General features: G+C 33.3%; 1 protein-coding gene across 2 annotated transcripts in view; it reads left to right on the forward strand.

Annotated features, from left to right (window-relative positions):
- The window catches only part of DCDC1 (doublecortin domain containing 1), a 470,602-nt gene that overhangs the window by 113,634 nt on the left and 341,288 nt on the right, over positions 1–15,680 (forward strand). The window contains exons 1-2 of one of the 2 annotated variants that reach the window (XM_060303390.1): positions 1,973–2,019; positions 2,241–2,407. In XM_060303390.1, the coding sequence (XP_060159373.1) occupies positions 2,339–2,407 (69 nt within the window). In that variant the 5' untranslated portion in view covers positions 1,973–2,019; positions 2,241–2,338. Of the gene's footprint in view, positions 1–1,972; positions 2,020–2,240; positions 2,408–15,680 lie in introns of those variants that run through there. The other variant, XM_060303388.1, reaches the window with a different exon arrangement.

Below are 15,680 nucleotides of genomic sequence, written 5' to 3' on the forward strand. Positions count from 1 at the left end.
ACAGATTATTCAACAAGTTCAGAGCAGATTCTGAAGTCCCTTATAAAACCTGCTTGTGAATACTGCTTTCTTTGCTTTGCTGTTTCTGGTTTCCATAGTATTCCTAATTACATAAATCATGTGGAGCATGGGAGCTGTTTTCCATCCTATATCAACTCTGACACTGCTTGTGTTTTGATATAATTTGTATTTTTTTCCCTAAGCTGTATTTTTTCTTAAATTCTTATGGAAGGTACAAACTCTGAAAAAGAGTAGAGTTTTGTGTTAGAAAATCTATGAAATTCTTTTCTGGAATCCTTTGGGCTGGCATAAAGAATTTGAAAGTTACTTTGTGACAAGCATAGATGAATAAAGCTGTAAGACTAGAGAATCTGATAAAGTGTTCTTAGGTTTAAATTCAAGATTAAATCTTGGATGTAAATCATTCAAGTTTATTACTTTCTTCTCAATTTACTTAATTGTTTTTCAGTTTAACAGCTGTTTATGTGATGCCTTTCCATGTATAAAAACTGTACTCAGTTCAATGAGTGTACCGATTAAAAGTTTACAAATTAAAATTCAACACATAGTAACACATGAATGTTGTAGCTAGCTAAAAGCACTGCTGATTCTTAAACTAGGTTTCTTTAGGAAACATTATAAGCAAAATTGATTTATATTATACATTTTTTAAATATTAAAGTTATAATTCTAAAAATAAGTTTATTTCTCTTTTTATTTCTTTAGTACTGTATGTGACCTAATATTTTTTAAACGTTTGAGATATCTGTTGTGATAAAACTTATAGAGAATAGCTATTGCTCCAGGAATGTAAGAATAGTTTCGATATGTGAATTTTAGGAATTAGTTTCTCAGTCTGGTGAGTGAATTTCATGCACACATCTGAAGATGTCTAAATAATCACTGGGTCATGATTTCCTTTTAACTTTATTTACAGTAGTCTTAGAAAATCTTAAACTCTATTTCCAATGTTATCCTTAGTGATGAATATGTTAGAAAGAATTTAAATTGTGCTTTGGTAGAGAGTTGTAGAACTTAGTGCCATAAAACGCATACTTTTTTACTAAGAACAAAAATCAGCAGAATACCAGTAGCAAAGGCCATTTGCATAACTCAGCCGCTCAGCAGCTCAGCTGAACCTAATTGTAATTCAATTTCCAGATTGCTACGCTAGGCCTCTCTGCATAAAATATGCAACATATAACATAACCAATGACACGGACGTATTTTCTTCGCTGGTGATCTATCTAATTTCTTTTCCAGTAGATGTATATATTAGAATAAGGTCGCCAAGCCATATAGTTATTTTGTATGTTTATGTTGTGTCACATGTATACACTTAAAGACAAAGTTTAAAAAAAATGACATCCTTTCATTTTTCTGGGTGCCCAAATGTGCTTAAGATTTTAAAAATTTCTTTATTTCTAGCATTTCAGAGGGAAATTAAATCTTGAAAAGTGTTAGCTAGCTGCCATGTTATTTGACTATTTTACACTAGAAAGACTTTATAAGCTAATCGTGTGAAAAAGTGTATAAACATGTCTGTCAAGTCCATATGGATGTTGCAATACAGGCCCACAGGTAAATATCTTCTGTTTACCAAATGCGTACTGGAATAGCATCCCTAAATCTTTGACTAGTTTATACCCCAGAAGCTTAAAAACAAAAAGGTATGGTAAATACTTGCTTAAGATTCTCCCCCTTATTTTTAAACAGCCTTGCCACCCTGTTTTATGGGTTATTTAAGTGATGGCAGTGAAAAGACTTGAATAGGATGGCTTATAAAGGTGTGGATTATATTTTATGAATAATTCCCAGATGTGATGTTTTAGGTATATAGACCCCTCTACGGGAAGCTATATACAGAAACAACATGGATCATACAATTTTATCAGGACAATGCAAGTAGATTTCAGCAAGGTTGGTTCCAACTCATCTGTGATAAATGAGAAGATAAGGCAATCAGTGCACACCATGACACTCTGTGCAGCTAGTTAGGCACACTTCAGAACTATTCAGGTGTGCTCACAAAGCTTATGAGTCTTGCATGGGGGGTGTCTCAATATAAATACATCCTTCATGGTGGCCACTAGTAATGCAGGAATTGCCTCTTTATGACTTAACCCAGGTCACATATAAATAATAGATGTTAAGAGTTAGCTCTGGTACTGGGGCTGTGTTCCAGGCAGTGTATCTCGTTTGGGTCAAAAGAATTTATTTTCCCTTATTTTCTCGTATAGTTCCTCTGCTTGAAAAATGCCTGCAAAATTCCATCACACCTTTGCGGGGACCAGTTTGGGTCTCTAAGGGAGAAGGTTTCAGCCCCTCAGGAGCTAAGATGTACATCCAAGGAGTTCTTTTGGCCTTGTACCAACGATTAAAGTCTGCAAAAAAATATTATAAACAGGTGAGTCCTCCCTCTTTAAAAACTGCTTTATTGTATGTTTTAAAATGTACTTGGTTGTATAGAGACAATGATTGACATCATGTCATAAAAGAACTGTGACATGTATTTCGTGAGCTCAGTGCCCGTTTGGGAGCCAAAATGCTTCTTCTGTAATCTCAAAGCCAACAATAATGGGGCTAATTGTATCTATCTTTTGCTGTGAGATGTTATATGTCTCATCTTTTCTTGCTGCATACTGTGCAAAGCGAAGGCAGCTCCTTATGTGGAAATTCTATAGACAGTTACTTTAAATAAGAAAATGAATAGCTCCTAAAGCATCTGAAGCTTTAAATGTTCACCCTTCTATTTTTTTTTCCAGTATGAAATTAGACTTGCTATTGTAGAAGATGGGCTAAAATATAACCAATCATATTCTGGGAAATGAAATTGTGAATTAACTTCATGTCAAGAGCAACTTATTTCATTTATACTTATTTAACTTGTATGTTTCCGGATCTGAAAGTATAAGAATAGAATTAATGTATTTGAATTTGTTTAAACTAGATTTTGTCCTTTAATTTGTAAGTTTCTATTCCATAACTGTGAGACTGAAAAAGAAAAAGAAAGAGAGGGAGAGAGAGAGAGTCTGTATGTGATGGGGGAGAAGGGGGAATGTATGTGAAAACTTTGATATTTATGTTACTACTTATAGGGACTTTGATTTATCTTAAAGTAGAATTCATATTGTAAAGCAGAATGATTGATGCTGTTTATAAAATAAAAATGAAGTTGCCACAATTTTAGAATCCTCTTTGCACTTGATCTTAAGAAGGTAAGCATACATTTTACCACATTAAATAAGGGCTAGGTTTTACATTTCTAACTGGGAGTTTCCAGTTTAGAAAAGGGCTCATTATCTCAGACCACAGGCTGCTGAAAAATGAATATTTTGAAAGCATCGTGCTATTATTCTCTGTATGCAGGGGGAGGGGAGGTGGGAATGGGATTCAGTCTCAGTGTTCACACAGCACCTCCTGCTGTCTGGTTAGGAAAAGAACAACTTGTATTGACTAGAAGAAATTCTTGAACTAAGGTATCCAGAACTAGCAAGAAACATCTCCCCGTGCGAAACTTTCATTCTCAAAAAGTGGTTAGTTTCCAAGTTAATTATGTCAGTGTATCCAGAAATGGGATTATTATCATAGATAAGGCTATTTATAATAATAAATATGAAAAAATAAAAATCCAAACTTATTTTTAATATTCTTTATTAAGCTAATATCATATATAAAAACTGGTGTAAAACATATTTTTTTGTATTCAGATTAAGTTATTTTAACAGAAATATTTAACTTTTAGGACACAATGATATTATACTATGCATTATGACCAATTTGATTACAGTCATTTATTTGTTATTAAATGGCTTGATTCTACTAATTTGACAGTTTAAAATTATTTAATGTTAAGAAAACATGAGACGATTCTCCAATGCAAGAAAAATATTGTTTAAATCAAATCTAAAATAATTTGAACAATTTAAATCAAATCTAAAAAAAAAGAAACATAAGTTTCATTTAAAGTGAGGATGTTAGAGATAATAAATAGCTCAGAAAGTAGTTGTGGCATGTTTGGTTTTTCTCCCATTGTTCTAAACATTTAAAAGTTTAAATAGATATAAACAATTGTACTGGACTGAAAAGTTCCTTGTATTGTGAGAAGAAAATGCTTTAAGAATTACTGCTTTAGTTTAAAAATTTTCTTTATGACTCAAAATTGATGAGAAATACATCTTATTAAAAGAAATATTAAATGTAAATGTGAACAAAATTAACATTTTTAGTGTCTCTGAATGTCTGAGCATCTGATTGTCTATATCATCAACATTATGACTTTCAACATTATGCCAAATTAGGAATATTTTAAGAATCTAGGCTCTTTGCCATTTCTAACTAAACCTTTTTATTTTGCTCACTTATAATAACTTAAAGTTTTTCACTCAACAGTTTTAATATGATACTTGGTTAAGTTTTATTTTAAAATACAAAATTGAAGGAAAAAAATAGAAATTTGCCCATTATGCATTTCCATGCAAGTTCCTATTTCGTTTAGGTACGCCCAATTATATGTATTATTGAGTCTCTTTTCTTTTGTATTGTTATATCACGACAATTTAAAATTATCTGCAATGTTCATAAAAGTCACTGAAGTGGTACCATTATCGGGTCATCAGTGGTTAAGTGTTAAGCCTGGAAGTAGCTTTATTTGTGAGTAAGATTTCTTAGCAAATATTCCTCTTAGCATTAATGAACTTTATTTGAACTGCATTTACTTCATTTGACCTTAGGGATAGCCTTTTCTGTTTAGTTTTATATAAGATTGTGTTTGGTAAAATGGAGATGGATGATCATTCCTATTTCCTTAACAAGCCTAAGCTTATAAATTATAGAATTATATGACCTCTTGATATCATTTCCATTTATTCCATTTCTGAGATCATATATAAAGACAGCAACATTGTTTTACTAGGATTCTGTCAAAAGATTGTCGACTTTAAATTGATGTTTTGGAATTCCCCAAGGAAATTTCTTTTAAATAAATTGTGATAACAGAGCTTTAAAAGAAGAGTCAGAACCACCGGCTTTATGTTTACGAACTTACTCACTTTTCAGTTTTTAACTTTAACTTGTCTATTACAAGCATGCAACTGAATTAAGCCCACTACATTAATATGGTCTTAAAAATATACTGATTCGTGTATATAAAATGAGATATTATATTTAGGACAGCATAAAGTCACTTAGTCTTACATTTATCACATTTAGTTCCTTAAAAGTGGAAACATTTTAGAAATTGCTCAGAGCTAAGCAGAATCTATTTAATTGGTAATCTTTGAAGTCATGTAAATGCTTTCCTATGAAATGCAGTTAACACTTTCAGCGACAGGGCTGTTCCATCTCATTAGCATTCTTGTTATGTGGTGGTGCTGATGGTGGGGTGTTGAAGTAGGAATGCCATTGTGTGGAGTTCCAGTGTTTGGGGACAAACACTGCTGTGGAGGGAACGTGTGAAAAGGCCACAGTCCTGTCAGTGAATGAGGAAGGCTGTGCTTTCTGTGTGCTTCAAGCAGGGAAGCTGTCATTCATAGGCCTAACACAGCTAAACAGAGGCCAAAACACAACCCTGCACTACCTTTTAAAATGATATTAGTGATTTTTAAACATGATCTTCTTTATTTATGATCCTCCATAGAGCTTTTAGTCGCTGTCAGTAAACAAAATATATGTCAGTCTGTTCAGCAACACTGTAGAGATCCGTAAAAGTCCATGGAGCTGTGCCAGGAGGCCATATAAATAATGATTTGGAACGGCTGATCTTAAGTACGAACCTGATTTTTGAGAAATAGATATTTCTGGAAATGTCTTCCCAATTTTGATACTCCTTTGAATTTTTTTCCCCCAAGCAACAAAATTCCTGGAGACTTTTGCATAGTGAAGGCATAGCACTCTTCTTTTAAAATACAGTTTTTAAAAGAACTCATAAACACACAGTTTTGATCCTTTAAAGTGGTTCACAGTGTGGTTTAACAGTTGTTGTCGTTTGCGTAGTCATTTCTGAAATTCAGGGAGACACGAAATGAGTATCTAATTATAATATTTTAACAACCATCATCTTAATTATGAAGAAAATCATAGTCCCTGTGGTAGTTAAGACATGAAAAAATTTGAAGGAATGTTTAGTACTACTCCTAATTTTCATCCCTTTTGAAAGTAATGATCAACTTTGAAATTAAATTTTAGCTTGTTTGACAGCTTTAAAAAAATAAACAGAAAAATATCCTTAAATATTTCTTAAACTCTTGGGATATTTCTAAACTTTGGCAGTATATTGAAAAAAATGACTATTTCTATTTATGTCTGAAACTGCAGGGAAATGTTTTATTTCTGTAATTTTAATTTGGAAATAGGTACTTGGGCTATTTGTAATAGGTCATTACTTAATGAAGTTTGTTGAAAATTGTAATTTTCTACCTGAGTGATTTTTGGGGCTGTATATGGTCCTTTGTGTTTAGTAATTTAAGCAAGGTACTTTTTTGAATGCTATTATATTCTAATGTTCCATATTTGATGCGTTAGGTTTAAAAATCTCAGACACTAAGTTTCTATTTCATAGATTAGGTTTCACTTTTTAAACTGGAACTGTACTGTAACTTTATTGTGTGGGCATATAATTAGATGAGGAAATGACCATCCAACATCAGCATATATTGGTTTTGCAGTTTAAAACTGAAATGTATTTTATTATTACATTAGACTAACTTCTACCAAAGCACTTAGAGTTTGTTAAAAGAATTCCTAAGTTAATGTTGGTTCACTTTACCCACACTTTTCAATAAGTTTGGTACTTAGATATAAAAGCAATAATAATAATATAATTCTATTCAGAATAAATTCAGTTCAAAATGTGCTTGAATTACATTTAGTGCTGACAGAATTTGTTTATTGCAAAAAGTATCTTTAAGGAATCTAATATTTTAATTTCCCATAAAAGAAGTGTTGAGAGTTTGTCTTTTCAGATCTGTGTTGTAGGTCAATCAAAATCATTTATTGGTCCTAACATTATTGAAGGAAAAACCGTTTCTATTTCATTTCCTATATATGCTTTTTTCTTAGTATACCAGCTACTTTTTTTTCTAGCTTTATTGAGAGATAATTGACATATAACATTGTGTAAGCTCAAGGTATCCAATGTGATTATTTTATACACTTATGTATTGTGACATGATCATGGCAGTAGGATTAGTTAACACCTCTGTCACCTCACATAATTAACATTTTTTTTGTGTGTGTGTGGTGAGAACATTCAAGATCTACTCTCTTAGCAACTTTTCAGTATATAAAACAGTACTGTTAACTGTGGTCACTTGCTATACATCAGATCCCCATTTATCTATATATTAAAAATTGAGCTCTGTTCTTGATTTAGCCTTCCTGGAGCAATACCCAAAATATTCCAGTTTTGAACTTCTTGATGTCCTTTGAAACCTTGGAACAAAGTCTGTAATATATAAACATAATTTACTATTAAAAACATTAAAACAATGTTACAGATGTTTCAGGACGAAAACTACTACTGAAGATTCTGATAGGTAATTTTTTAGAATATTAGGTTGTTTATAGATTTGAGTGATGTTGATTTTTTCCCCCCTAAAACCAAGCTGCATTCTAGTTACTTGAAGTATTTTAAGACCTTAAACTTGTGTCTTTTTCTAAGTGTCATGCTTTGAGAAGGCCTAACATCAGTTAAATGAAGTGAAAATTGCATTCTTGTCTTGATAGAGATGAAAATGGATTTCTGGTCATGAAATAGATGTAGTTGTCACTTTTTAAAAAAGGTGTCAGCAGTTTGCTTCAGCGAGTAAGGTGCAATTCAGTATGGCAGTAAACTTGTGATCTGAGCAATCAATAAAATGCTTCAATAACTTCTGCTTCATTACACTTATAATAAGAGGCTATAGATCCATGGCACATAAAATGTTGATAAAGAGAATATGTGGGGACTGACTGTGACCATTTTCTTGAAAGTACAGTAAGTGCAATATTGCCACCTAGAGTTTGTGCATAGGTAATTATTGCAGAGAGGGAGAAAAAACTGACAATGGGCTAAAAAAGAAATGATATTGAAATACTGTTTATTTTCCATCCTTTATCCATGACACATTTATCTTCATGGAACATTTCATTTGATTCTCTATAAAACTGTTCAGGTCAGGAAAAAATGTTCAAATCTGTATTTTTTTCTAATTTTCTTAGAATTACACTACCAAATGTTAAATATGTATTTTGGCTCAAAATTGAACTTTTTTTTTTTTTTAACCATGAAAACTCTGTATTAAATAACTCACTTTGGAAAAAAATTAGACTTGAAGATTGTCCGTTTTTACAAGATAATTCAATTATATAAAAACAACTTTATTGACATCTCAGTTGGATAGCTTTCAATTAAAAATATTATCTTTTTAAATATTAAACACTCCTTCAAAAATTAAGAGCCAACTTAGTGAAAAGTGGAATTTAAAAATAACTATATAAGAAACTAGACTTTCCTGCTTATGTGATTTTGAACGTTTTAATTAACTGTAAGTTCCATTTGTGGATTGTTTAAAATACATCTTCATCTTTACATAAACACTTTAAAAAATACTAGTTATCTCTTTATTTTTCTTGATTAATTAAAAGATTATTTAATTTTATAATATTTTTTGAATGAGCTAATATGGAAAATACATTTTGAACCTAAGCATTATTGAGGTCTTTCTCCCTTTGAACTGGTGACTGAAAATGCCTATTGCATAATAGAAAAAAATTTTAAATCAGCATTTAAGTGTTTCATGATACTTAATATAAAGCAAACTTAATATAGGTATTGATGACTTAATAAGGAAAGTTAATCTGGAAAGGTTATTATTTTCATTCTCCCATTTATTTTTCAATTTGTATAGATAAGTTTTATAAGTTTATAGACCTTGGCATTCACATTTCTATAAGAAAAATAATTTGGCATTAATATATTAGTAATGCACTTTTGTAATATTATACTATTTAGGTATTTTCTGTTCTCATACATCTATGTGTGAATGACTTCTATAATTGTAAAAAATGGAAATGATTGTAACATTAATTTATTTTCCTTTTCTGATCAAAGTTTTATCCTCAAACATCCTAATACAACTGACATGTAACTTAAGACAACTCTTTAGATGAAGAGCTCTTATTTTGAGATTTTAATCGTACTGAGTAGAAAATGTTGCATCTTAAAACCTCTAAATAAGTATAGAATTTTTCTGGTAAAGTAAGTGAAAGTAGACCTGACAAATTTTCTTTTAAATTACTCAACCACCTAAAGGTATTATTGCCTATGACTCTTTTGAAATGAGAATAAATTTTACAGAGTTACAGCAGCAAAGTGAAAGAGTGTGTTTGATAGATTCCCTGAACAGTTTCAACACCCACAGGTATTATTTGTAAGAAAACAATCATGCGGAGTCTTCAGCTGGTTAGAGAGGGCACAGCATTCTATCTTCACCTGACATCCTATCTGTTCCGTCAACATCCTGGGCCCCCTGCCTGCCGCCCCCTCCTTGCAAAACAATAATGCTCCCTGAGAGGTTTGTGTGAATGGACAAGAATATGAATTTTTTTTCTCTTGAAGAGCTAAACAGTATTGAAGGCATATTCTTAGGGGGAGAAAAACAACTGTCTTGAGGATTGACTAGTATTTTCTATTCTAATTGATCAATGTTGTGAGTAATTGATAGTTAAAGTCTTTGATTATTAAGTCTGACTACTGATTAATGAAAGGGAGACTCTTAAGTGTAAACATTTTGGAAATAGTTGCTTTATTTTATTAAGAGAAATGTGGTTTTCTCTCACCTGTTTTTAATAGCATAGCTTGAATAAACGTTAATCATAACAACATATTGCTGATTTTCAAATAATATAATTCATTATTTGCTTATATTTTATGTATGTAACAGCAGATGGAAATGAGTATAACATTAATTTACTACTCTCTTCAGTCAAATTTTCTCATTAACTATGTCAGAAAAACAATTTTACATAATTTCCTAAAAAATAATTAGCATCCTGTTACATTTAAGATTTCAAGATCCTAAACAGAGCCAATCATGCATGGAAAAAGAATAGGGCAAGAGTCCATTCATCAGCACTCAGTATATGTCACTGGGAAGTAAATGTTGAAAGTATCAGAGAACAGAGTGATAGCTTAAATAAAAGGCACTAGAAAGGTCCTAGTCTTCAGGCTTGGCAAGCCACAGGTGAGTTATATCTTCTAAAGCCATACTGCCCAATACACTATCCCCATGTGGTTTCACAATTTAAATTAATTTTAAGTAAATAAAATAAAAAATTAAATAACATTTAAAAATCCTGATTATACTTCTGGCCCTGGATTCCACATTGTATGAGTAACACAAAAACAAAGGATCTTTTATCATGATCTGGTTTTAATTTGGCGTTGGGTAGATAAGGTAACCTAGTCTTCACAAAACAAAATAAATTGTGAAACACACACACACACACACACACACACACACACACACACACACACACACACACACACACACACACACACACACACACACACACACACACACACACACACCCCTAGGGCACAGTGTATTCACCATCCAACCACCAGATGGACACCTTTAGAGTTTGCAGTGTCTCTCAGGATCCCTATCAATAAACTATATAGCGAGGTGTCCTTAAGGACTATCATTCTGGCAGTCACTGAATTAATCTTGTCTTGTTTGGTGCGAAAAGATTCTCTTTCCTCCTCCCCAAAAAATAGAGAGGCAAAGAAGACAGACTCAAATGATGAAGTGTTGAATACTCCTTAGGAGCTCAGTCTGTGTGTTAGCCAGTGTTGAAGATCCCAGACCTTGCCCTCAGGAAGCTTACATTCTTGTTCTGGAGATAAAACATACCCACATGAAACTATTAGGAAATATGCTTATAAGTATATAATTAAGTGCTAAAAAATATGGTATAGATTCTATGTTATATGTGAACTTAAATAAAAGAAAAATAAAACGTAGAATAAAAGCATTTTAAGGCCGAAATGAACTTTGGAGGCCATCTAGTACAGTCCTCTCATCTTGTAGATAATAATAAGAGTAACAGCATTAATAATACTTACCTCATTGTGTTGTTGTGAGAATTAAATAGCTAATGTATATAAAACTCTTAACATAGTACCTAGGACATAGTAAGTGGCCAGTACATGTTAGCTATCATCATTCATCATCATCTTTATTATTAATTTTTTCTGCTTTACTGAGGTATAACTGACAAATAAAATTATAAGATATTTAAAGTCTACATTATGTTGATTTGACATATGTATATTGTGAAAGAATTCTCACCATCTAGTTAACATGTACATCACCTTGTATATATATACGCATATTTATATGTATGTGAGAACATTTAAGTTCAACTCTCTGAGCAAATTTCAATTACATAATACAGTGTTATCAGCTATAGTCACCATGTTTTACATTAGATCCTCAGACCTTATTCATCTTATAGCTGAAAGTTTGTACTCCCTTACCAACCTCTCCCTATTATCCCTACCCCCAGCCCCTGGCACCCACTTTTCCATTCTTTGTTTCTATGAGTTTGACTTTTTAGATTCAGCATATAAGTGATACCTTTATTATTAATGTTGAAGATAAGGCAATTGAGGTAGAGTGTAATGGGACTAGAGCCCCACCACTGCTGTTAGAGTAGGTAAGGTATGTTTCAATAACTGAAATATGGGGAGGTTTTAAAAAGAGACTCATACAGGCAATGGCGTGAAGTTGGGAGTAAGATATTATTTTCAAACAGGTTATACTTGGTACAAAAAAGGTTACTGGTGGACTTTGAAAGATGATGAAAACTTAGAGTGAATAGGGTTAAAGAAAGAACTGATGTTGGAAAAATAGGGCAGTGGGTATAGATAAGACTTCTCAGACATTGAGGTTGGTCCATATTTTTTTGAGCCTCACAGTATATTAAATAATTTAAAAATGTCAAAACAAGATTTTAAAACCATTGGATGTATTTTACATGACTATACTTAAAATTAACTCTATCAACAACTCCTCCCTAATAAGACATAATTGTTCTATTTTTTGTATTACAAGATTCATAAAAAATATTAATTCATAATCCATATAGGTAGCTTGGTCTGGTGATGGGACAAAAGTTTTATAACAGCTGTCTCTTTGGTTGACTCTGTCACTGTATCGCTTTGACTGTATGTATAACTTTTTTAGGAGGTAAGGAAAAAGGCTAAATTTGTGGCCTGTTTTGAGTATAAGACTGAGGACAAAAGCCTTCCTCAGCCTCAGGATTGAAGCATCTGAGATCTTGGAATGGTTGAGGACTGTAGATGGGGAATGAAAGTCACTTAGTTTGGAAACCATACACTAGAGTTTACTTTAGGAAGGAGATACATGTTTCAAGAAAGCAAATTCACACACACTCTAGACAAGGTATGGAAAAAAGTATTTAAAAATTTTTGCCTAAATCTGATTTGACCTTTCACAACAAGGTACCACTCATGGTAGTCGGGGAAAGGTAAAAACTTTTTGGTCGAGGCCAGATAATTTAACTAATTCTTTTAGATAACGCCCAGCCTTTTGGCTAAAGGGGCTCAGATACTCATATTTCTGCCCTTCTGTGTTCCTTCCCAGAACGGTTTATTGGGGAAGGGGGGGTTAAGTCACAACTGGTATTGTTTCTCTGCAGGTACACATAGACCAAAAAGGGGTAGTTTTAAGAAATGACTGACTAGATGCTCAACTTTCATATGTACTTTGTACTAAAATTATCCTCCCTGAGAATGTGCCTGCAGCAGAGGTGCATGCCACTTCTCCTTTCCCATCTTCCACCATCCTTAGGCAAAGCACACCTCTCCCTTATCCTGAATCTACTCTGGTGCTTCACCCCGGAGTGTAAAAACCTCCTGGATATCAAACAGAGGGACATTTTGAAATGTTGGTGCCATAACCTTCTTGTAGGGCTCTGAACCTTTCCTTGTTATAAAAGTGTTTCTGTTAAAGTAGAAATGGGATAGAAATATATGAAGTTGATGAGAAAAAGGAACAGGTAGCCTTCTGATTGTTAAAGAAGAGCTTTCCCATATAGTTTTATTATTATTTTTAATATCTTTATTGGGGTATAATTTCTTCACAATGTTGTGCTAGTTTTCGCTGCACAGCAAAGTGAATCAGCCATATGCATTCATATATCCCCATATCCCCTCCCTCTTGCGTCTCCATCGCACCTTCCCTATCCCACCCCTCTAGGTGGTCACAAAGCACCGAGCTGATCTCCCTGTGCTATGCAGCTGCTTCCCACTAGCTATCTGTTTTACATTTGGTAGTGTGTATATGTCAATGCTACTCTCTCACTTCGTCCCAGCTTACCCTTCCCCCTCCCCGTGTCCTCAAGTCCATTCTCTACATCTGCATCTTGATTCCTCTCCTGCCCCTAGGTTCATCAGAACCATTTTCTTTTTTTAGATTCCATATATATGTGTTAGCATACGGTATTTGATTTTCTCTTTCTGCCTTACTTCACTCTGTATGACAGACTCTAGGTCCATCCACCTCACTACAAATAACTCAATTTCGTTTCTTTCTATGGCTGAATAATATTCCATTGTATATATGTACCACATCTTCTTTATCCGTTCATCTGTCGATGGACACTTAGGTTGCTTCCATGACCTGGCTATTGTAAATAGTGCTTCAGTGAACATTGGGGTGCATGTGTCTTTTTGAATTATGGTTTTCTCAGGGTATATGCCCAGTAGTGGGATTGCTGGGTCATATGGTAGTTCTATTTTTAGTTTTTTAAGGAATCTCCATACTGTTCTCCATAGTGGCTGTATCAATTTACATCCCACCAACAGTGCAAGAGCACTTTCCTCCACATCCTCTCCAGCATTTATTGTTTGTAGATTTTTTGATGATGGCCATTCTGACCAGTGTGAGGTGACACCTCACTGTAGTTTTGATTTGGATTTTTCTAATGATTAGTGATGTTGAGCATCATTTCATATGTTTGTTGGCAATCTGTATATCTTCTTTGGAGAAATGTCTATTTTGGTCTTCTGCCCATGTTTGGATTGGGTTGTTTGGTTTTTTGATATTGAGCTGCATGTGTTGCTTGTATATTTTGGAGATTAATCCTTTGTCAGTTGCTTCGTTTGCAAATATTTTCTCCCATTCTGAGGGTGGTCTTTTCATCTTGTTTATGGTTTCCTTTGGTGTGCAAAAGCTTTTAAGTTTCATTAGGTCTCATTTGTTTATTTTTGTTTTTATTTCCATTTCTCTAGGAAGTGGATCAGAAAGGATCTTTTGTGATTTATGTCATAGAGTGTTCTGCCTATATTTTCCTCTAAGAGTTTTATAGTGTCTGGCCTTACATTTAGGCCTTTAATCCATTTTGAGTTTATTTTTGTGTATGGTGTTAGTAAGTGTTCTAATTTCATTCTTTTACTTGTAGCTATCCAGTTTTCCCAGCACCACTTATTGAGAGGCTGTCTTTTCTCCATTGTATATTCTTGCCTCCTTTATCAAAGATAAGGTGACCATATGTGTGTGGGTTTATCTCTGGGCTTTCTATCAATTTCCATTGATCTATGTTTCTGTTTTTGTGCCAGTACCGTATTGTCTTGATTACTGTAGCTTTGTAGTATAGTCTGAAGTCAGGGAATCTGATTCCCCCAGCTCCTTTTTATTCCCTCAAGAATGCTTTGGCTACTTGGGGTCTTTTGTGTCTCTATACAAATTTTAAGATGATTTGTTCTAGTTCCATAAAAAAATGCCATTGGTAATTTGATAGGGATTGCATTGAATCTGTACATTGCTTTGAGTAGTATAGTCATTTTCACAATATTGATTCTTCCAATCCAAGAACACAGTATATCTCTCCATCTGTTGGTATCATCTTTAATTTCTTTCGTCAGTATCTTACAGTTTTCTGCATACAGGTCTTTTCTCTGCCTAGTTAGGTTTATTCCTAGGTATTTTATTCTTTTTGTGGCAATGGTAAATGGGAGTGTTTTCTTAATTTCTCTTTCAGATTTTTCCTCATTAGTGTATAGGAATGCAAGAGATTTCTGTACATTAATTTTGTATCCTACTACTCTGCCAAATTCATTGATTAGCTCTAGTAGTTTTCTGGTGGCATCTTTAGGATTCTCTATGTATAGTATCATGTCATCTGCAAACAGTGACACTTTTACTGCTTTTCCGATTTGGATTCCTTTTATTTCTTTTTTGTCCCTGATTGCTGTGACTACAACTTCCAAAACTATGTTGAATAATAATGGTCTGAGTGGGCAACTTTCTCTTGTTCCTGGTTTCAGTTTTTCACTGCTGAGAACGATATTTGCTGTAGGTTTGTCACATATGGCCTTTATTTTATTGAGGTAGGTTCCCTCCATGCCTGCTTTCTGGGGAGTTTTTATCATAAATGGGTGTTGAATTTTGTCAAAAGCTTTTTCTGCATCTATTGAGATTATCATATGGTTTTTATCCTTCAATTTGTCAGTATGGTGTATCACATTGATTGGTTTGTGTATATTGAAGAATCCTTGCATTCCTGGGATAAACCCCACTTGATCATGGTGTATGATCCTTTTAATGTGCTGTTGGACTCTGTTTGCTAGTATTTTGTTGAGAATTTTTGCATCTATGTTCATCAGTGATACT

Source organism: Globicephala melas, chromosome 8, assembly GCF_963455315.2.
Source record: "Globicephala melas chromosome 8, mGloMel1.2, whole genome shotgun sequence".
Taxonomy (NCBI): Eukaryota; Metazoa; Chordata; class Mammalia; order Artiodactyla; family Delphinidae; genus Globicephala; species Globicephala melas.